At 39.5% G+C, this 24,225-nt stretch overlaps 1 protein-coding gene across 4 annotated transcripts in view; it reads right to left on the bottom strand.

Annotated features, from left to right (window-relative positions):
- MSS51 (MSS51 mitochondrial translational activator) overlaps positions 1–24,225 on the bottom strand; it is a 187,356-nt gene that overhangs the window by 73,773 nt on the left and 89,358 nt on the right. For 3 of the 4 annotated variants that reach the window (XM_053695057.1, XM_053695055.1, XM_053695056.1), the window contains exon 2: positions 5,122–5,319. In XM_053695057.1, coding sequence (XP_053551032.1) covers positions 5,122–5,300 — 179 coding nt within the window. In that variant the 5' untranslated portion in view covers positions 5,301–5,319. Of the gene's footprint in view, positions 1–5,121; positions 5,320–20,888; positions 21,029–24,225 lie in introns of those variants that run through there. The other variant, XM_053695058.1, reaches the window with a different exon arrangement.

Raw genomic sequence — 24,225 nt, 5'->3', positions numbered from 1 at the left:
TTTCTGGTGAGCCTGCAGGCTCACCAGAAACACGGGCCGTCAAGTTCCATTCGTAGCTTGATAAATGGGCCTCAGTGTATCTGAGTGCATAAAAGAAGTGTATGTTTTGTTGCTTGACAGACACATTTTTTGTTTATCCAGTTGTAATTACTCAGTGCAACTTATAACATCCAAGTAAAAGATATAACACCAACATGTCATGCTAAAATAAAGACAATTAAAAAACAGAATCACTGAGTTGGAAAAAGGATCACCCCCTTGTGTCAGTATTTTGTTGAACCACATTTTGCTTTAATTACAGCCTTTAGTCTGTTAGGATATACCTCTACTAGCTCTGCACAGCTAGACTGTGCTATATTTGCCCACTCTTCTTTGCAGAACTGCTCTAGTTCCGTTACATTTGATGGTGACCGTTTGTGGACTGCAGTCTTCCAGTCATGCCACAAATATTCAATGGGGTTTAAGTCTGGGCTCTGACTAGGCCATGCAAGGACATTAACCTTTTTCTCCTTCAACCACTGTGTGGTCATTTTTGCTGTGTACTTTGGGCCATTGTCATGTCGGAAGCTAAACCTTCTTCCCATTGACAACTTCCTGGCAGAGGGCAGCAGATTTTCCTCAAGAATTTGACAGTATTTTGCCCCATCCATTATTTCTTCTATCCTGACAAGTGCTCCAATGCCTGCTGCAGAGAAACACCCCCATAACAGCATATTACCACCTCCATACTTTACTGTAGGTATGGTGTTATTTGGATGGTGAGCTGTATTGGATTTCCTCCAGACATGTCGTTTGGTGTTGAGGCCAAATAGTTAAATTTTAGTCTCATCTTACCATAACACCTTTTTCCATGTGGCCTCAGAATCTACAAGGTGTGTTATGGCAAAGCTTAGTCATGACTGGATGTGGCCTGTTGTGATGACTTAGAGCACAAGAGGTTATGCGAGACACACTAAATAACTAAATCCTAGAATGTATAGGTGAGATGCGTCAAGTACAATACACTACCTTCTATCTAGTAGGCAGAGTTATTACACTTGACTTGATTTAGCCTAGCACAAGCTTGTTAACAAATATATCAGGAGTATATGTTACGATACTGGTAAGGCAGGGAGAAATATATGATTATAACTGCAGAATGGACCAGATACTCCAAGTTAAACTATGTGCAGTAATATACAAATTTAGAGAACCATACAGTATAACAGAAACAGCGTGACAGTAATATGCAGAGAGAACCGCTCAGTAAAAACAGAAGCAGCGTGAGTGATATTCAATTAGAAGTACATCAGATTCTTAGGCACAAATGTAGCGTTAGGTATTCACAACCAGTGTTCCCTCTAAAACCAGTTTTGTGAGCAGCCCAGCAGTGAAGCGTTTAATAAGAGAACTGCACCTTGCAGTCTGTATTGTGTAGTGTTTGTTAATTGCTCTAATTAACTGTTTCACTGCTGGGCCGCTCACAACCTTGAAAGTAAGCCTGCAAAGTTGATGTGCTTGTAATCCGACAGCGTGTTGGAGCTGTGCTGCTGCTGTGTGAATCCGGAGAGAGGGAGTCCATGTCTGATGATGTCACGGTTACGAGTAAATCCTATACTGAAACTTGGATCAGAAGTATAATTGAGGTAAGTGGTTAGGAACAAATACGCTTAAGAAGGTTGTAGTCTCAAGTACAGCGAGTCCTATAAGAGATATGAACAAAAGGTAATCGTAGAATGTAGGTTAAACTGGATGCTAAGTTGAAGTATCGTATCTTCAATAAATCAGCAATGAGTGGGTGTTAGCTGGTATTATTTATGCAGGTGAGATAGGCTAATGATTAGTTGTAAAGGAAGAATTGTACAGAGAGACTGGAATGAGGCATTTAAGGAGGAAAGTAGGCGAAGTCCGTGACACCTGTTTTTCTTGTAACCCTCCCATACAACCCACCTTTGTGGAGAATTTGTGATATTGTTGTCACATGCACACAATGACCAGTCTTTGTCATAAATTCCTGCAACTGCTTCACAGTTGCGGTGGGCCTCTCTGGCTAGTTTCCTCCTGACTCTTTCATCCAGTTTGGAGCGCGGTCCTGATCCAGAGAGGGTCTGTGTTGTACCAAATACCTTCCACTTCTTAATAATAGGCTTCACTGTGCTTCTAGGCATTGATAAAGCCTTTGATATTTTCTCGTATCCATCTCCTGACTTGTGCCTGTCCCCAACATTATCCTGAAGATCTTTTGACAGTACCTTGCCACCCAAAATTGATTGCTTTAGTTGCACTGCCAGGGGTTGAGATGCTCCAGGAAAGCTCTTTTCATGCTGTGCTAATCAATATGCCCACAGCTGATCACAGTTGAAGGTCAAATGGCTTTGTGTGTGCCGTTGAGAAAGTGATTAGCTACACCTGATTGAGTTTACAAGTAATTTTAGGAAGGGGTGATCCTTTTTGCAACTCAGTGATTCTGTTTTTGAATTGTCTTTATTTTTGCCTGACATCTTGGTGTTATATATTTCACTTGGATGTTCTAAGTTATGATGAGTAATTACAACTGGATAAACAAAAACAGTGCCTGTCTTTATTTCATGCTGCAACGCAACAAAATGTGATTATTTTCAATGGGGGCTATTACTCTCAATACCCATTGTGTGTAAATATGTATGTATGCATGTGTGTGTGTGTGTGTGTGTGTGTATGTGTGTATGTATGTGTATATATATATATATATATATGTATGTATGTGTGTGTATATATATATATATATATATAGTTCAAAGGAAGAAAGCGCACTCCTAAGGGCTTACTTGAAGATCCACTTTATTGCGTGAACGTTTTTGAGCTAAACAAGCTCGTCCTCAGACAAACAGGTTGTTTTCCTTAGGAGTGCGCTTTCTTCCTTTGAACTGTACATATTGTTTGCTGCACCCAAGGCTGTTTATAGTGAGGTTTGGAGTGCACTTTGTCTACATTTTTTATATATATATATATATATATATATATATATATATATATATATATATACATATATATATATATATATATATATATATACATATATATATATATATATATATATATATATATATACATATATATATATATATATATATATATATATATATATATATATATATATACATATATACATATATACATATATATATATATATATATATATATACATATATACATATATACATACATACAGGCTCTGTTTTTCAGTTTCCCATACCCAAATACTTGAGGTAATAGAGAAGACAGAGCAGTTCATCTATAATACAGGGTCAAGGGTTTAAGTAGCTGAGTTCTACTATCTCATCTTGCTTCACAAACAGAAGGGTATATTTATAGATTTTATTTATTAATATGGGTTTTCATTTAGCAGATTATTTTAGACTGTCAGGTGCTACCTATGTTCCCTTAGCTTTGTGGAATGACATTTTTATTTCTATTCTATTTTATTTTAGCTATAAATGAACAGAGACAGGTGGATTACAGCAGCAATTTAGCAATGTAAAATGAAAGCTGAAGTGACACATTAACTGTAATGATTCACTTCTGTTGTAGAAAGGAAATACTGTTTTAGCTTTTTGTTCTGATTGGCTGCACAGATGCAAGCTTTCTGCTCTTTTTGTTTTAAGCTGAGGGGTTCCTGATTCAAGCAAATTTCTGGGGTAAATGTGATATTATTTTTAGCTATATTTAAACTAAGGTTACTTTTTTAAGCTAAAATAGCACCTATCTTTAGCCAAGAAGTCATGCATTAAAGTTAATGTATCATTTCCATATAGCTTTAGTTATAGCATAACTTGTGTTTACCTACTACAATTATTAATATGTATAAAAGCTTTCAAACTTACTGTGTAAATACAGACACCTCTCTGTAGTCTCCCTTCACCAGCTGCTACATATACTATATATTATGTGTAACTTATTAACTACAAATCACTCATGTTTCCATTCTTTAAAGAAAAAGTCTAGTCAAGATTAAACTTTCATGATTCAGATAGAACATGCAATTTTAAGCGACTTTCTAATTTACTCATATTATCATTTTTTTTCTCTAGGTATCTTTATTTGTAAAAGCAAGAATGTAAGCTTAGGAGCTGGCCCATTTTTGGTTCAGCACCTGGGTAGCGCTTGCTGATTGTTATAAAGATACCAAGAGAACGATACAGGAGATGGTGAGACTGAATAGATTATAGAGAGCTCCTAGTAAAGTTTGGCCAAATGTTAATTTGTTCCTAATACTATTGCTTTAATGTGATTATCAAAATTTTAGCTACTCTCTTCCCAGCTATGAGATATGTGTAAATATCAAGATTTAAATTTCTACCATAAGAGCTTGAAGAGTTAGCAAGTATATGGAAAAACTCTAGAGTATCTCTGTAGCATTGTTTAACCACTATAAAAACTGTATAGCCAGAAGTTAATGCAAAAAAAGCTGAAAACAATGAGACCTTAGTTCTCAGATTTTAGAAGATATTTCTTACTCGTTTAAATCTGTCTTTGAGATTTAAATTGTTAAACAAAATGATGCCAGAAAGTAACTTGACTTGAAATTGGAATCTGTCTGTTATGTGTCTTTTAAAGGGACAGTCAACGCCAGAATTTTTGTTGTTTTAAAAGATAGACAATCCCTTAATTACCCATTCCCCAGTTTTGCATAACCAACACAGTTATAATAATATACGTTTTACCTCTGTGATTACTTTGTATCTAAGCCTATGTAGACTGCCCCCTTATTTCAGTTCTTTTGACACTTGCATTTTAGCCAATCAGTGCTCACTCCTCGGTAAATTCACTTGCATGAGCTCAATGTTATCTATATGAAACACATGAACTAACACCCTCTAGTGGTGAAAAACTGTCAAATGCAGAGGTGGCCTTCAAGGTCTAAGAAATTAGCATATGAACCTCCTAGGTTTAGCTTTCAACTAAGAATACAAAGAAAACAAAGCAAAATTGGTGATAAAAGTAAATTGGAAAGTTGTTTAAAATTACATGCCCTATTTGAATCATGAAAGTTTTTATTTTGGACGTGACTGTCCCTTTTAAGCAATTAAATATACACAGAAATAGCTAAAGAGAGGGCTAAGATTTTTTTTTAAGAGGGTTAATCAAAGGAAAAAAAAATACCTGTATTCCTCATAGCTTTTCAAATTGAGTTTCTGGAGAATGACATTAGATAGACCAGGTACATTGCTGTCCATTGCCATAAAGCCAAGAGAATCAGTGTAATAGCCACTGGTGGCCTTTTGTGGGATTGTGGACTTTTGTCTGGAACGCATACTCTTGGATGATTTCCTCTGAGACATTTTACCAAGGATGTGAGTTCTGCAAATAGATAACAGGGATGAAACAGATTAGATTAGTAAACAACTGTATATCTTATCTATCTACATGTATAACATTCTACATGGATAAAAAACACCAATTAGTGTAATGTAAGGTGAAGATGATCGTTTTGAGGGGTGGAACAGCCTGTCCTGTGATTTTCCCTTTTGTCAAGTACAACGCTTTATGACAGGACAGAAGGGCTTGTGAGGTTATATAATAAAGGATTTAGTTGAAAACAGATGATACAAAAGATAAGGGAACAAATTAAAAAAAAAAAACAGATATCATTATTGGTTGTATTGTTTGTTATGGAAAATTGCAATCTCTGAGAGCAAAAAGGGGAAATTAAGCACATTGAGATTGTATTACAAAATATTTGATTCTGTATAATAATAAAAAAGGCTTTACAGTAAACCCTCCATCCTGTATTTTGACTCTCTAAAAATTGTGTGTTTTCCAATTTTGGGAAATGGAAGTGCCCACTGCAGACTTTACAAGCCTAACCATGCTACATAAAGTACATGGTAGTTGGGGTTTGTCCATTGAGATACAATGTTGATCAGGTTAGAATAATTTTAAACTGGGCCTGTATGTTAATGTATTGCAACAGTGTAAAAAAAAGTCTTGCTATCCCAATGTGTTTAATGCCTTTTATTGCATGTCCTACAGAGAAATGAATGGCATGCCATGGTATGGACTATGTACAAGAAAAGTCTGGTAGACAGGTGTCTGGCAATGTGAAGAGAGAAAGGAGAGCAGTTGATCTTGAGAAGAGCAAAGTGAACAAAATAATTTTATTACTCATTGGCATAAAAAAGTGTTTATGCTTGGATATAAAGCGTAAACGTATAGGAGGGCATGCTCCCTCACTTACAAATAAGGGCATGTTCCCATGAAGGGAATATCTGAAGAGATGGGTGTTGTTTTATTAAGTGCTCCTTATATTAAACATTTTTATCCAATCGTAAATTTGATTAGACATTTTAGACAACTTTTTGTTCGTGTCTGCCAAAAGAGGGTATTTACATCTATTTCAGTTTTTTGTTTTGTGAAAAACTCATGATCCTAGCCTATCTCACTGGTAAAGCAAAAGTAATTGTTCTTATCAGTCAGTGAGGATTAGAAAAACATACAAAACGAATACACATTCTTTTGGGGGGCAATTGGGTCACATTTATGAAATTAACCGCTAGCTTGCAGTTAAAATACCCAGCCACTTGTAATGGCTGGTTATTTATTGTGTGCCTGTAAACGGGCAAATTTTTACAGGTGCGCGATAATTTAGCCGTAATCTAGCCCATAGTTTTCTGTTTTCAGGAATTTCTTTTAAAATCATTTTTCAAAATAGCTAAAAGATACATGATTAAGGTTTTCACCCATTACTGTGTGGTGCTGTCACATATCTTTTGTGGACTTAGCATTTTGGAGAAGACTTGGGGGCCAATTTATGTATGTCCACCGCACATCGATAAATGCCGACAGCATACGCTGTCTGCATTTATTATTGCAAAAGCAGTTCTGGTGAACTGCTTGTGCAGTGCCGCCCCCTGCAGATTTGTGGCCAATCGGCCGCTAGCAGGGGGTGTCAATCAATCTGATCGTACATGATCGGGCGGATTGCAGACTGCAGCCACAGAGGAGGCTCGCACAGAAACAGAGGCATTGGGGCCGATACAGACCTTGTTAAATCGGCCCCAGATACTCCATTGTGTTTTGCACACTCTAAAACAACTTAACAAGGGCACCGGACTCCCCCACTGCTTGCTGCTTTTAACAAATGCAAATGCAGCTAATCAGGAAATTGTAGAGCAACACATGAGTCATCTTTCAGAAAGTGGTATGTGAAACGCGTCAGAAGTACACTACAGGGACTTTTTATATCTTCTTACCACTGTGACATTTTAAATAGACTTTAAAAATGTATGTTTTACCTTTTTTAATTTCCCAAGTAACTTTATTTGTAATTGAGCTTCCTGCTTATATCCCCTATTATCAGGAGTGATTGTGCATTTAAGTATTTATACTCACCCTTTATTCAGATAGATATTGACCTTTGTGATTTGACTACAACTTGGGGGTTGACCTGTTAGAGTTTATGAGGTGGTTTGCCAGTGCTTTTCTGGGTGACTACTATTAGCAATTTTATAGCAACACAAAACAAATAAACTAGCATATAGAAAACACACAAATAATTAATATTGTGCTACGTGCATTAAAATTATAATAAGGGAATTATTTTAAAGAGCTCAGCTCAGGCTCAGTTCACTGTGGCATACTTAGAAATAGAACATGCCTGGCAAACTTCACCATGTGAAATGCCACTGTGGCCGTATACATGGCATTTACTTACTCCTTACTTTACGTTTTTCACTTCCCCTGTGATATAAAGCCCACAATTTGTTATTCTTCATGATTCAGATAGATCATACAATTTTAAACAATTTTCCATTTTACTTTGATCTAATTTGCTTGGTTTTCTTGGTATCATTTGTTTAAAAGCATACCTAGGTAAGCCCAGGAGCTGGGAGTTAGCTGCTGATTGGTGGTTGCACATATATGCCTCATGTCATTGACTTACCAATGTGTTCAGCTAGCTCCCAGTAGTGCAAGGCTGCTCCTTCTACAAATGATACCAAGAGAACGAGGCAACATTAATATTAGAAGCTAATTGGAATTTTTTTTTTTAATGTATGCTTTATCGGAATGATGAAAATAAAAATTTTGGGTTTCATATCCCTTGAACTCCAGTCCTTAAATGTCTATAACCTAAGGATTTCCCTATCTGAATACAGGTGAGTCAGTCACAGTAAGTGAGCCGCTGACCAGCCAAGCAGGAAATTACAATCCGGCCTGTTAGAGGTGCTTCAGGAAAGAACTAACACACTGATACATTGAGGCCTCAATTACAGATGGAGCTAAAATATATTAGTGCTATAATCGCTAACATCGCTGGAGTTAAACCAATAGCATTTCTATTTTTGTGCCAATATTAGAAGTTAAAAGTATTATTTTATCACTCAAACTATACAGTCCAGGGCAGTGATGGTGAACCCTGGCGCTCCAGATGTTTTAGAACTACAGTTCCCATGATGCTTAGGCATTCTGAAGTCCGGTAAAGTATGGGAAACGTAGTTCTGAAACATCTGGAGTGCCGAGGTTTGCCATCACTGGTTTGGGTATGCTAATATCAAACCTTTTTGCATAATAGACTTCTGTAGGGTGCACTGAAAAACGTATGTCCGTTTTCAGTTTAGCTAAGCCAATGGTGTGCTATACCCATATTTAAGCAGTGGTGTTGTTCACTTATTTTTAAAGGTCCATAATAAATGTGCCTATTCTGTATATGACTAATATCCCTATCCTACATAAAACACAATATTGTGATTTAAAAAAAAAAAAAAAAAAAAAAGCAAATGGTTTAAATCATATAAAAATGTATGTATCTCCTTGTAAAATAGACCCACACCATTGATTTCCAAAATGTACCAGAAAGAAAGACTAAGTGCTGGAGAACCCCTTGCCAATGCTGTGGGTACCCCCAAAGGAGATCAAATACCAAGGGCTCAGAAATAAGGCTTTAAAATGGTAAAAGCCACTGGTGTGCCAGGTGTGCATGGGCACACCCTAGTCCAAAGCTTGACTTAAAATTAGACCTTTGTGCCCCAGCTTCAAGCCCCTAGTAGAGCTATGGGTGCCCCCCACGACCTCTGCTTACTGATGCCAGCTGCACCTAAAATTCAGCCCAGTGCGGCTGGATTCTTTGTAGGCCACTTGACATTCTTATAGCTCAGACGCATTACTCTTTTGCAGTGAGTGTCAATATTAGCTCCTTCAATTAAGTTGCGCAAACACGCAATCAGCTGCCGGTATCCTAGTCAACCAGTGCTTCAGATAATTTAATGTCAGACCTCCTAGGAGTAGACTGGCTCCCCTTTGAGTGGAGAGTTTGGTGACATAGCTTAGAGATTTAAATTCTCCCCCCCCCCCCTCTCCCCCAATGAAGATGGCTTTTTTTGGACAAAGAGAGAAAACACACTTTAGAGAATTTGGCTGAGTATTCTATCATGTTCTGGGATACATTATCTGTGATGATTTTATTTATCAGTGTTGCACAAATTGGGGTTGTGGTAGCTAGAGTTGCCCTGAATTAATTTCACTTTTTTGTTGTAAAATATATGTGTATATTAACCTGTAAATATTCATCTTATTACAACATATGTATTTGTTCTTATTTTAAATTATTTATAGACAAACCCGTCAGTGTTTAATAACTTGTACTGGTTAGTGGTTTTGCCATAGAATTATATTCAGTTAGTATTAAATCAAAACTCCATCACCATTAATAACCACAGAGAGCAGGAGCAGCCAGCCACTCTATCTTTCTTGCATGGGTGTAAATAGGTGATGGTGTGGGGGGGGGGTTAAGTACATTGCAAGCAATATTACAGATTTTCAAATCTCCACTGTTTGGGTTGGGCTCAGTGCCGGATTGAAAATGTCCCGGCATCTCAGTGGGCCGCTGGCGCCAGAGGGCCGTATCCTGGACAGAGGTGGAGAGGGAGCCTCCCAGCTAGGACACGGATTATACACAAAAGTTAGGCGCATAAAAACAGGTAAGGTGGGTAGAGCAAAAGCTTGGTCTTAAAATTCTGTGGTCTGGGCAGGCAGCAAGTTGCATAATCGAATAAGGCAAGCCAAAGGTCAGGAGACAGGAAGTCAGAATATGGAAATAGGAATCAGGAAAAGGTACTTGGGAAGAAAAAGCTTAATAGCCCAAAGGGACCAGCAATGCCCCCATCACCATGGCAACATGAGGCTTCAATTCCTAGGAGGAAAATTAGGATATCAGCTGGCAGAGGAGTGTCCATTGGATACTCCCTGCACTGCTCCAACATCAGGAACATGGCATTCTTGCTCTAGCATCTGCTCCGCTTACTATCGTGATCGCCGACCCGCAAGCTTGCTCCTGTCTGTCCGTGATGTTGGCAGTGCGGGGAGACCAGGAGGACGCCCACTGCCGGCCTGATGACTCTCCGGTAAGAAGACTTCCCCTGGTCCCATGACACTCTCATTGCTGCTGTTTTTTTCTGTGATCTCTTTTTTGTAAAGGTGATAAAGAGGGTCAGACTTTTTACCAGAAATTTTATTTTATATTTTACAAGGATTTAACTCCTTAGCTACAAAAAGGTAGGTTAAATGTTTTGTTTAGTGTTAATAATACTATATTAAGCACACAGGGCTAGATTTATCAAGCCAGGGAGGACAGGGACATACATATTTTCCCCTGTCCACCCCAGCAATCCTCTGGCAGAAGTAAACATTGCTATTTTGCCCTTGTGTGCAATGCCACCCCCTGTCAATCTCTCTGGTTGGACGAGACCGGGGAGATTGAAATTCTCCACCTAAGATCTGTTGACCGCTGCTTGATATATCATGACTACAGGTTCTCGTAGGCAAAGGTCTTGATAAATCGAGCCCAGAGTGGCAAAACGTTGGAACAGCAAATCACTGTGTATTGCAACTGAGCTATTAAAAAATGCCTGTATTATTTAAAAAACAATATCATATCTCTATCTCTAAGGGCCAGATATTCAAAACCTCACTGCTCAGGTGAGATGATCTAAATGCTAACGCGTGATTACTAGAATGATTACTGCGACCTAAGTGCTCTGGTTAACTGTTTCCTGAAGCTAAAAGGTGCCTAGATTTGCTAATTTTTTATTCAATAATTCTATATCACTTACTTTATGTAAAGGAGGATTTTAATCTTGTGGTTTTATCTCCACTACAACTATACACCTAAATTACGTCTATACCGCTGAAAAATTGGCATTTGCACGCAGACTGAAAGATCACCTGTATTACAAGTGGCAGCGGTACAGCTATACTGCTTGCTTTTTAGAAGAAGAAAAAAAGTGGTTGGGATAGCGCTAAACAGCTGCAAGTCTTATAGAGTAAAATAAGTGTATGTGATCTCTGATAGATTTATATCTGAATGTGAGGGTGTCCCTGTATTCGGTTCTCAGATTTTTAAATAACTATTTTGATATATAAGAATCCCCGGTTTATTTTGATCATATAACCGGGATGGTAGAATAATTCCTATATTTTTAGGATAATCTTATGTCCTATGATTTTTTATATATATCTCATATATTTTTGTAAAATATGACGTAGAATATGACGTAAAAAACTTCAAAAAGAGGAGCATATGCTTGAAGATATATGTATTTTATTCCTATACAGATAAGATTTCTATCATAAATAAAAAGAGAGAAGCGCTCAACCTGGGAACGAACAATAACATAATAGCTTGCTCTATGGCTAGTTACCACCCAAGAAGCAGCCTCTTTTTGCTCAATATGTGCTTTTCACAGAGAAGAACTTTCCTGAAGCATATCAGTCTGATCCTGACTTCACAGTACAGTCCAGCCCCGAAATACCAGTCAATTCCCCTCTGAACGAGAGAAACAGCAAAACCCCAGACGTACGTTTCGGCCTATTGTGGGCCTCGTCAGTGAGGTGCAGCCATATCCCTCTAGGCACACTGAGCAACGGGTCCACGTCTGGATTCCCGCATCACACTTAGGGAGACTTCCCAAAATGTCATAATTTGCATAAATAAAAAGAGAGAAGCGCTCAACCTGGGAACGAACAATAACATAATAGCTTGCTCTATGGCTAGTTACCACCCAAGAAGCAGCCTCTTTTTGCTCAATATGTGCTTTTCACAGAGAAGAACTTTCCTGAAGCATATCAGTCTGATCCTGACTTCACAGTACAGTCCAGCCCCGAAATACCAGGCAATTCCTCTCTGAACGAGAGAAACAGCAAAACCCCAGACGTACGTTTCGGCCTATTGTGGGCCTCGTCAGTGAGGTGCAGCCATATCCCTCTAGGCACACTGAGCAACGGGTCCACGTCTGGATTCCCGCATCACACTTAGGGAGACTTCCCAAAATGTCATAATTTGCATAAATAAAAAAGGTTTGAGCGCTTCTCTCTTTTTATTTATGCAAATTATGACATTTTGGGAAGTCTCCCTAAGTGTGATGCGGGAATCCAGACGTGGACCCGTTGCTCAGTGTGCCTAGAGGGATATGGCTGCACCTCACTGACGAGGCCCACAATAGGCCGAAACGTACGTCTGGGGTTTTGCTGTTTCTCTCGTTCAGAGAGGGATTGCCTGGTATTTCGGGGCTGGACTGTACTGTGAAGTCAGGATCAGACTGATATGCTTCAGGAAAGTTCTTCTCTGTGAAAGGCACATGTTGAGCAAAAAGAGGCGCTTCTTGGGTGGTAACTAGCCATAGAGCAAGCTATTATGCTTTTGTTCGTTCCCAGGTTGAGCGCTTCTCTCTTTTTATTTATGCAAATTATGACATTTTGGGAAGTCTCCCTAAGTGTGATGCGGGAATCCAGACGTGGACCCGTTGCTCAGTGTGCCTAGAGGGATATGGCTGCACCTCACTGATGAGGCCCACAATAGGCCGAAACGTACGTCTGGGGTTTTGCTGTTTCTCTCGTTCAGAGAGGGATTGCCTGGTATTTCGGGGCTGGACTGTACTGTGAAGTCAGGATCAGACTGATATGCTTCAGGAAAGTTCTTCTCTGTGAAAGGCACATGTTGAGCAAAAAGAGGCGCTTCTTGGGTGGTAACTAGCCATAGAGCAAGCTATTATGCTTTTGTTCGTTCCCAGGTTGAGCGCTTCTCTCTTTTTATTTATGCAAATTATGACATTTTGGGAAGTCTCCCTAAGTATGATGCGGGAATCCAGATGTGGACCCGTTGCTCAGTGTGCCTAGAGGGATATGGCTGCACCTCACTGACGAGGCCCACAATAGGCCGAAACGTACGTCTGGGGTTTTGCTGTTTCTCTCGTTCAGAGAGGGATTGCCTGGTATTTCGGGGCTGGACTGTACTGTGAAGTCAGGATCAGACTGATATGCTTCAGGAAAGTTCTTCTCTGTGAAAGGCCCATGTTGAGCAAAAAGAGGCGCTTCTTGGGTGGTAACTAGCCATAGAGCAAGCTATTATGCTTTTGTTCGTTCCCAGGTTGAGCGCTTCTCTCTTTTTATTTATGCAAATTATGACATTTTGGGAAGTCTCCCTAAGTGTGATGCGGGAATCCAGACGTGGACCCGTTGCTCAGTGTGCCTAGAGGGATATGGCTGCACCTCACTGACGAGGCCCACAATAGGCCGAAACGTACGTCTGGGGTTTTGCTGTTTCTCTCGTTCAGAGAGGGATTGCCTGGTATTTCGGGGCTGGACTGTACTGTGAAGTCAGGATCAGACTGATATGCTTCAGGAAAGTTCTTCTCTGTGAAAGGCACATGTTGAGCAAAAAGAGGCACTTCTTGGGTGGTAACTAGCCATAGAGCAAGCTATTATGCTTTTGTTTGTTCCCAGGTTGAGCGCTTCTCTCTTTTTATTTATGCAAATTATGACATTTTGGGAAGCCTCCCTAAGTGTGATGCGGGAATCCAGACGTGGACCCGTTGCTCAGTGTGCCTAGAGGGATATGGCTGCACCTCACTGACGAGGCCCACAATAGGCCGAAACGTACGTCTGGGGTTTTGCTGTTTCTCTCGTTCAGAGAGGGATTGCCTGGTATTTCGGGGCTGGACTGTACTGTGAAGTCAGGATCAGACTGATATGCTTCAGGAAAGTTCTTCTCTGTGAAAGGCACATGTTGAGCAAAAAGAGGCGCTTCTTGGGTGGTAACTAGCCATAGAGCAAGCTATTATGCTTTTGTTCGTTCCCAGGTTGAGCGCTTCTCTCTTTTTATTTATGCAAATTATGACATTTTGGGAAGTCTCCCTAAGTGTGATGCGGGAATCCAGACGTGGACCCATTGCTCAGTGTGCCTAGAGGGATATGGCTGCACCTCACTGACGAGGCCCACAATAGGCCGAAACGTACGTCTGGGGTTTTGCTGTTTCTCTCGTTCAGAGAGGGATTGCCTGGTATTTCGGGGCTGGACTGTACTGTGAAGTCAGGATCAGACTGATATGCTTCAGGAAAGTTCTTCTCTGTGAAAGGCACATGTTGAGCAAAAAGAGGCGCTTCTTGGGTGGTAACTAGCCATAGAGCAAGCTATTATGCTTTTGTTCGTTCCCAGGTTGAGCGCTTCTCTCTTTTTATTTATGCAAATTATGACATTTTGGGAAGTCTCCCTAAGTGTGATGCGGGAATCCAGACGTGGACCCGTTGCTCAGTGTGCCTAGAGGGATATGGCTGCACCTCACTGACGAGGCCCACAATAGGCCGAAACGTACGTCTGGGGTTTTGCTGTTTCTCTCGTTCAGAGAGGGATTGCCTGGTATTTCGGGGCTGGACTGTACTGTGAAGTCAGGATCAGACTGATATGCTTCAGGAAAGTTCTTCTCTGTGAAAGGCACATGTTGAGCAAAAAGAGGCGCTTCTTGGGTGGTAACTAGCCATAGAGCAAGCTATTATGCTTTTGTTCGTTCCCAGGTTGAGCGCTTCTCTCTTTTTATTTATGCAAATTATGACATTTTGGGAAGTCTCCCTAAGTGTGATGCGGGAATCCAGACGTGGACCCGTTGCTCAGTGTGCCTAGAGGGATATGGCTGCACCTCACTGACGAGGCCCACAATAGGCCGAAACGTACGTCTGGGGTTTTGCTGTTTCTCTCGTTCAGAGAGGGATTGCCTGGTATTTCGGGGCTGGACTGTACTGTGAAGTCAGGATCAGACTGATATGCTTCAGGAAAGTTCTTCTCTGTGAAAGGCACATGTTGAGCAAAAAGAGGCGCTTCTTGGGTGGTAACTAGCCATAGAGCAAGCTATTATGCTTTTGTTCGTTCCCAGGTTGAGCGCTTCTCTCTTTTTATTTATGCAAATTATGACATTTTGGGAAGTCTCCCTAAGTGTGATGCGGGAATCCAGACGTGGACCCGTTGCTCAGTGTGCCTAGAGGGATATGGCTGCACCTCACTGACGAGGCCCACAATAGGCCGAAACGTACGTCTGGGGTTTTGCTGTTTCTCTCGTTCAGAGAGGGATTGCCTGGTATTTCGGGGCTGGACTGTACTGTGAAGTCAGGATCAGACTGATATGCTTCAGGAAAGTTCTTCTCTGTGAAAGGCACATGTTGAGCAAAAAAAGGCGCTTCTTGGGTGGTAACTAGCCATAGAGCAAGCTATTATGCTTTTGTTCGTTCCCAGGTTGAGCGCTTCTCTCTTTTTATTTATGCAAATTATGACATTTTGGGAAGTCTCCCTAAGTGTGATGCGGGAATCCAGACGTGGACCCGTTGCTCAGTGTGCCTAGAGGGATATGGCTGCACCTCACTGACGAGGCCCACAATAGGCCGAAACGTACGTCTGGGGTTTTGCTGTTTCTCTCGTTCAGAGAGGGATTGCCTGGTATTTCGGGGCTGGACTGTACTGTGAAGTCAGGATCAGACTGATATGCTTCAGGAAAGTTCTTCTCTGTGAAAGGCACATGTTGAGCAAAAAGAGGCGCTTCTTGGGTGGTAACTAGCCATAGAGCAAGCTATTATGCTTTTGTTCGTTCCCAGGTTGAGCGCTTCTCTCTTTTTATTTATGCAAATTATGACATTTTGGGAAGTCTCCCTAAGTGTGATGCGGGAATCCAGACGTGGACCCGTTGCTCAGTGTGCCTAGAGGGATATGGCTGCACCTCACTGACGAGGCCCACAATAGGCCGAAACGTACGTCTGGGGTTTTGCTGTTTCTCTCATTCAGAGAGGGATTGCCTGGTATTTCGGGGCTGGACTGTACTGTGAAGTCAGGATCAGACTGATATGCTTCAGGAAAGTTCTTCTCTGTGAAAGGCACATGTTGAGCAAAAAGAGGCGCTTCTTGGGTGGTAACTAGCCATAGAGCAAGCTATTATGCTTTTGTTCGTTCCCAGGTTGAGCGCTTCTCTCTTTTTATTTATGCAAATTATGACATTTTGGGAAGTCTCCCTAAGTGTGATGCGGGAATCCAGACGTGGACCCGTTGATCAGTGTGCCTAGAGGGATATGGCTGCACCTCACTGACGAGGCCCACAATAAGCCGAAATGTACGTCTGGGGTTTTGCTGTTTCTCTCGTTCAGAGAGGGATTGCCTGGTATTTCGGGGCTGGACTGTACTGTGAAGTCAGGATCAGACTGATATGCTTCAGGAAAGTTCTTCTCCTTGAAAGGCACATGTTGAGCAAAAAGAGGCGCTTCTTGGGTGGTAACTAGCCATAGAGCAAGCTATTATGCTTTTGTTCGTTCCCAGGTTGAGCGCTTCTCTCTTTTTATTTATGCAAATTATGACATTTTGGGAAGTCTGCATAAGTGTGATGCGGGAATCCAGACGTGGACCCGTTGCTCAGTGTGCCTAGAGGGATATGGCTGCACCTCACTGACGAGGCCCACAATAGGCCGAAACGTACGTCTGGGGTTTTGCTGTTTCTCTCGTTCAGAGAGGGATTGCCTGGTATTTCGGGGCTGGACTGTACTGTGAAGTCAGGATCAGACTGATATGCTTCAGGAAAGTTCTTCTCTGTGAAAGGCACATGTTGAGCAAAAAGAGGCGCTTCTTGGGTGGTAACTAGCCATAGAGCAAGCTATTATGCTTTTGTTCGTTCCCAGGTTGAGCGCTTCTCTCTTTTTATTTATGCAAGATTTCTATCATGAATTAGTTAACAATAAAAGCTAACACATAGATGCCGGCATCTAAATTTAAAACATCATTAAAACAATTTTATGTTTAAAATTTATACTTGTTATATTCTATCAGTATTGCTGCTGGTTTCAAACTGTAATCGTGGTTTTATGCAAGCGGCTCTAGTTTGGAACATTTAGTACAAAACAAAAAGTTTCTATTCCTTAGCATACATGTATCGTATATTATGTTACAATTACAATTTTCGGTACAGATCTAGTTTTTCAGTGTACTAGCTAGATACGTGTGAATACCATGTATTTTTACTCAGACATTGATATTCCAGGTCTACAGTGGTTGGTCACAATTATAAATGGTAGTTTGCAGATTTATCTGTCATATATGTATGTATAGGCAGATTGTCTCTTATTATAAAAACCTTTGTATATTGTCCAGATTCTGTATTTCTTCAGTTAAAGTTGTGACCGGCCGGTCTTTTGGTGAAGTAATTCCGTGTGTTCTTCCTTGCTTTCTTTCTTTGGTTTGAATCCGGGTCCTTCAGGTATTTTTCGATCTAATTGTGGATTACTCCTCGTGTCTGTATCACCCTTAAGCTAGGTGATTGAGGCTGGAACGGTTACTGGATCCTGGGATAGGAATTATACATATGGAGTCTGTCCCTGGAAAGTGGGATATGGCTCGATGTACCTGTCCTAGCCAGCCCGAACACGGGGAAGACCTCTCACCTGCTGGGTTCTGTATTTAGATATCCTGTGACTGTCAGCAATCTCTACGCGTTTCAGCCTGGGGCCTTTATCAAGATGCTTGTGTGCTGTGCAGTCTGGATTTAAATATCATGTCCGTCTTCCTGATTGGATCTTATTCTTGACCAATCCCTATTGCCTGCTTGTTGTTCCTCCTCCTGGAAGGTTGTCTCTTAATCCTCTCTTTGTATTGTTGATATAACATCTATACACCCGGACCTGTTACTATTATGTTTCAAAATTTTAGTTAATCTATGAGCGCATATAGATTGTTGTGCATCGTTTCTAAAACAAAAAACAAAAATACAATTTTCAAGCCTATGCTCCACTCTTTATTTTTATTTTAAGTGTTTTGGGCGGACTTTTATTCTTATATTGTGTGTTTATTTATATTCCTATACCTTAGGGAACTTTCTTTAAATAAATTATATTGTGGTCTCAATCGTGTACTATTGTGTTCTCGCTCTAGTTTACAAAGGTAATAATCCTGATCAGTGCTTTGAAATTTTTTATAATTGTCAAGTGTTAGTTATAAGTATTATACTGTGTATTTCGGTTGCTATAGAAAACCTCATATGTTCAGGATCATATATAAACCATTTCCCATACATAATTGTGGAAAAAGATTAAAAGTTGTCGTTTTTTCAAAAATCATTATTTTATCTATGTGTTTAATATCTTAATTCTATTAATTTTAGTGAAAAAGTTTTGTGAATTGTTACTCCATAATTCTGTGAACTTTTACATGTATTTGAGTTTCTTAGTGGAGAATGTAATATACTTTTTTGAAAAAGTTCATTACTTTACCTGTGTGTTTAACATGTGAATTTATGTGTGTTACTGTGAGAATTCTTAGTGTGTGTGCTTTTGATGCCTTTTCATAGACTATTTTAATATAAGTCAAACACCTGTGATATCCTTCTTGCCAGTGAGTTTGATGTGATAAAAAGGCAAGCAGTTGTACTTTTCAGATTATTTGTCTCTATTTTTGTAGTAATTGTTTTTTAGTAATTGTTTTTTATTTATGTGTTATGTTATATTTTATATATAAGGCTTCTGTCCTTGTTTCTTGTTATAGTTATATTTCTTTTATCTTTGTCAAAAATTATTGTTTTACGGCATTTTGACCTCTGTGTGTGATATGTCTACTTGTTTAGTTATGTTTTTATATACAATGCAGTCTGTATCTTTTGTTATCTCAGTTATAGTAATGTGTTTAGGTCCATTTCCGAATTTAATCCAAATGGATGTAATGTTTTGAAGTTGAATATACATTCTGCCTCCTTTTTAAGGAGGAGTGTATTCATATTCCCCCCCCCCCTTACTCCCAAATGTAATTTTTTGATACCCCAGTATTTAAAGTCTTTTAAATTACTGGAATGTTTTTCTTTAAAATGTGAATATAGTATTGTTTCTGTTGATTCGTGTTCTATTTTTAGAATATGTTCTCGTATTCTATCTTTTACAGTTCTACTTGTTTGTCCAAAATATAATAAGTTGCATGTACATTTTATACAGTAGATGACATTCCTGTCTGTGCATCTTATTAATTGATTAATCTTTAGACAGAAATTTGAATTCGATGATCTTATCTCCTTTCTTTTTTCACTGTATTTGCAGGATTTACAGGATATGCAGGGGAAGAAGCCTTTTAATTTATTTCCATTAAGGTCTCCATTTTATTTCCATTAAGGTCTCCATCAACAGTGTTATTTCTTTCTCTATATTCACTAGGTGATAATATCATTTTGAGGTTTTTGGCTCGTTTAAAAATTATGGCCTAGATTTAGAGTTTGGCGGTAGCCGTGAAAACCAGCGTTAGAGGCTCCTAACGCTGGTTTTAGGCTACCGCCGGTATTTGGAGTCACTCAAAATAGGGTCTAACGCTCACTTTTCAGCCGCGACTTTTCCATACCGCAGATCCCCTTACGTCAATTGCGTATCCTATCTTTTCAATGGGATCTTCCTAAAGCCGGTATTTAGAGTAGTTTCTGAAGTGAGCGTTAGAGCTCTAACGACAAAACTCCAGCCGCAGAAAAAAACCAGGAGTTAAGAGCTTTCTGGGCTAACGCCGGTTCATAAAGCTCTTAACTACTGTACCCTAAAGTACACTAACACCCATAAACTACCTATGTACCCCTAAACTGAGGTCCCCCCACATCGCCGCAACTCGATTAATTTTTTTTAACCCCTAATCTGCCGACCGCCACCTACGTTATACTTATGTACCCCTAATCTGCTGCCCCTAACACCGCTGACCCCTGTATTATATTTATTAACCCCTAACCTGCCCCCCACAACGTCGCCGCCAGCTACTTACAATAATTAACCCCTAATCTGCCGACCGCAAAGCGCCGCCACCTACGTTATCCTTATGTACCCCTAATCTACTGCCCCTAACACCGCCAACCCCTATATTATATTTATTAACCCCTAATCTGCCCCCCTCAACGTCGCCGACACCTGCCTACACTTATTAACCCCTAATCTGCCGAGCGGACCTGAGCGCTACTATAATAAAGTTATTAACCCCTAATCCGCCTCACTAACCCTATCATAAATAGTATTAACCCCTAATCTGCCCTCCCTAACATCGCCAACACCTAACTTCAATTATTAACCCCTAATCTGACGACCGGAGCTCACCGCTACTATAATAAATGTATTAACCCCTAAAGCTAAGTCTAACCCTAACCCTAACACCCCCCTAACTTAAATATAATTTAAATCTAACGAAATTAATTAACTCTTATTAAATAAATTATTCCTATTTAAAGCTAAATACTTACCTGTAAAATAAATCCTAATATAGCTACAATATAAATTATAATTATATTGTAGCTATTTTAGGATTAATATTTATCCAATCAGCCAATCAGATTGAGCTCGCATTCTATTGGCTGTTCCGATCAGCCAATAGAATGCGAGCTCAATCTGATTGGCTGATCGGATCAGCCAATCGGATTGAACTTGATTCTGATTGGCTGATTCCATCAGCCAATCAGAATATTCCTACCTTAATTCCGATTGGCTGATAGAATCCTATCAGCCAATCGGAATTCGAGGGACGCCATCTTGGATGACGTCCCTTAAAGGAACCGTCATTCGTCGGGAGACGCCGGAAGAAGAGGATGGATCCGCGTTGGCTGCTTCAACATGGACCCGCTCCGCACCGGATGGAAGAAGATCGAAGATGCCGCTTGGATGAAGATGTTTGCCGGTCCGGATGTCCTCTTCTTGCCGGATAGGAGGAAGACTTTGGAGCCTCTTCTGGACCTCTTCAGCACCGGATGCCAGGACGGATCGGTGATACCTGTTGAGGTGAAGACAAGGTAGGAAGATCTTCAGGGGCTTAGTGTTAGGTTTATTTAAGGGGGGTTTGGGTTAGATTAGGGGTATGTGGGTGGTGGGTTGTAATGTTGGGGGGGGTATTGTATGTTTTTTTTTACAGGCAAAAGAGCTGATTTTCTTGGGGCATGCCCCGCAAAGGGCCCTGTTCAGGGCTGGTAAGGTAAAAGAGCTTTGAACTTTATTAATTTAGAATAGGGTAGGACATTTTTTTATTTTGGGGGTCTTTGTTATTTTATGAGGGGGCTTAGAGTAGGTGTAATTAGTTTAAAATTGTTGTAATATTTTTCTTATGTTTGTAAATATTTTTTTATTTTTTGTAACTTAGTTCTTTTTTATTTTTTGTACTTTAGTTAGTTTATGTAATTGTAGTTATTTGTAGGAATTGTATTTAATTTATTTATTGATAGTGTAGTGTTAGGTTTTATTGTAGGTAATTGTAGGTATTTTATTTAATTAATTTATTGATAGGGTAGTGTTAGGTTTAATTATAACTTAGGTTAGGATTTATTTTACAGGTAATTTTGTTATTATTTTAACTAGGTAACTATTAAATAGTTCTTAACTATTTAATAGCTATTGTACCTGGTTAAAATAATTACAAAGTTGCCTGTAAAATAAATATTAATCCTAAAATAGCTACAATGTAATTATAATTTATATTGTAGCTATATTAGGATGTATTTTACAGGTAAGTATTTAGCTTTAAATAGGAATAATTTATTTAATAAGAGTTAATTAATTTCGTTAGATGTAAATTATATTTAAGTTAGGGGGGTGTTAGTGTTAGGGTTAGACTTAGCTTTAGGGGTTAATCCATTTATTATAGTAGCGGTGAGCTCCGGTCATCAGATTAGGGGTTAATAATTGAAGTTAGGTGTCGGCGATGTTAGGGAGGGCAGATTAGGGGTTAATACTATTTATTATAGGGTTAGTGAGGCGGATTAGGGGTTAATACATTTATTATAGTAGCGGTGCGGTCCGCTCGGCAGATTAGGGGTTAATAAGTGTAGGCAGGTGGAGGCGACGTTGAGGGGGGCAGATTAGGGGTTAATAAATATAATATAGGGGTCGGCGGTGTTAGGGGCAGCAGATTAGGGGTACATAGGGATAATGTAAGTTGCGGCGGTTTACGGAGCGGAAGATTAGGGGTTAATAATATAATGCAGGGGTCAGCGATAGCGGGGGCGGCAGAATAGGGGTTAATAAGTGTAAGGTTAGGGGTGTTTAGACTCGGGGTACATGTTAGAGTGTTAGGTGCAGACGTAGGAAGTGTTTCCCCATAGGAAACAATGGGGCTGCGTTAGGAGCTGAACGTGGCTTTTTTGCAGGTGTTAGGTTTTTTTTCAGCTCAAACAGCCCCATTGTTTCCTATGGGGGAATCGTGCACAAGCACGTTTTTGAGGCTGGCCGCGTCCGTAAGCAACTCTGGTATCGAGAGTTGCATTTGCGGTAAAAATGCTCTACGCTCCTTTTTTGGAGCCTAACGCAGCATTTTTTTGGACTCTCGATACCAGAGTTAATTTTATGGTGCGGCCAGAAAAAAGCCTGCGTAGCGTTAACAACCCATCTACCGCCAAACTCCAAATCTAGCTGTATGTCTGGTTGGTTTCTTACCCTTTTCCCTAAAATTTGATCTTGTTTTATTAGATGCCAATTTCTTTTCAGAATTTTCCTTATTTCAAAGTGTTGACTGCTGTATTCGGTTATAAAAGGTATAAAGAAATCATCAACTTCTCTTTCTTTCTTTGTTTTCTTTGTTAATAGGGACTCTCTGTCTACTGTTGACACTTCCTGTCTTATCTTTTCTACAGTGTCTTTCTTATATCCCTTCTCTATGAATCTGGATGTCAGTATGTCGGATTGGGATTGGTAGCTTTCAAGTGTGGAGCAATTCTTCCTTACTCGTAGATATTGTCCTTTTGGGATATTAGATTTCCACTGTTTGAGATGGCAGCTTTCTGCGTGTATATAATTGTTTGCGTCTATAGTTTTAAAGTAGTTTTTGGTATTAATTTGAAGGTTGTTGATTTCAATTTCAATGTCCAAAAAGTGTATTTTCCGTCTACTGTATTCATGCGTGAATGTGATGCCAAGACTATTGGAATTAAGGTCTATAATAAATGTGTCCAATAGTTCTGTGTCTCCTTGCCAGATGATAAATATATCATCAATATATCTGCAATAGAGCACAAGGTTCGCCCCCCATGGGCCATTATGTATGTGTTCATCTTCAAATTGTCCCATGAATAGATTTGCGTAACTGGGGGCGAACCTTGTGCCCATTGCCGCTCCTTTAATCTGTAGGTATACTTCATTGTTAAAATAAAAACTATTGTTTTGTAAGATAAAGTCTATGCATTCCATGATAAATCTGTTCTGATATTCAGGTAGTTCCTCATCTTTATCTAAGGTTTTTTTCACAGCTTTTTGTCCTAGTTCGTGTGATATATTAGGGTACAAGGAATTGACATCACATGTCACTAGTGTGTAATTCTCCTTCCATGTTATTTCTCTAATTTTATTAATGAAGTGTGTAGAATCTCTAAGGTATGCTGGTAATTTAATAACATACTTCTGTAAGTAGAAGTCCACGTATTGTGACAGGTTTGATGGGACGCCCTGGTGGTTTCTCTAAATTTTTATGCACTTTTGGCAGAAAGTAAAATGTAGGTGTTTTAGGGCATTCTATGGAAAGGAATTCTGATTCTGAATCATTTATAATCCCTTTGTCTTTTGCTTTTTTGAGTATATTACTCAATTTATCTTTTTGTTTTTTAATGGGATTAAGTTTTAGTTTCTCATATGTGAATTTGTCTTGTAATATTCTATTTGATTCCTCTTCATAGTATGTCCTATCCATAATGACCAGCCCCCCACCTTTGTCGGCCGGTTTGATGATGATCTCTTTGTTATTCTGAAGTTCTTTTAGTGTTTGTATCTCTTTCCTATTCATATTTCTCTTAATCGGTTTAGTTTGGTCTAGGGCCTCTAGTTCTTTTTTAAGGTTCTGTTCGAATAGTTTGATATGCTCACTTTTGTCTTGAGTGGGATAAAATGAAGATTTTGCTCGTAGGTTTGTATGTTTATATTGGCTGTTCTCGTTTTTATTCCTATCTTGTATTGGGTTTTTTAAAAAATATCTTTTTAGTGTGAGTTTGC

This window comes from Bombina bombina, chromosome 11 (genome assembly GCF_027579735.1).
Source record: "Bombina bombina isolate aBomBom1 chromosome 11, aBomBom1.pri, whole genome shotgun sequence".
NCBI lineage: Eukaryota > Metazoa > Chordata > Amphibia > Anura > Bombinatoridae > Bombina > Bombina bombina.
The sequence above is the reverse complement of the archived record's forward strand: the minus strand, read 5'-3'. Positions and strand labels throughout refer to the sequence as shown.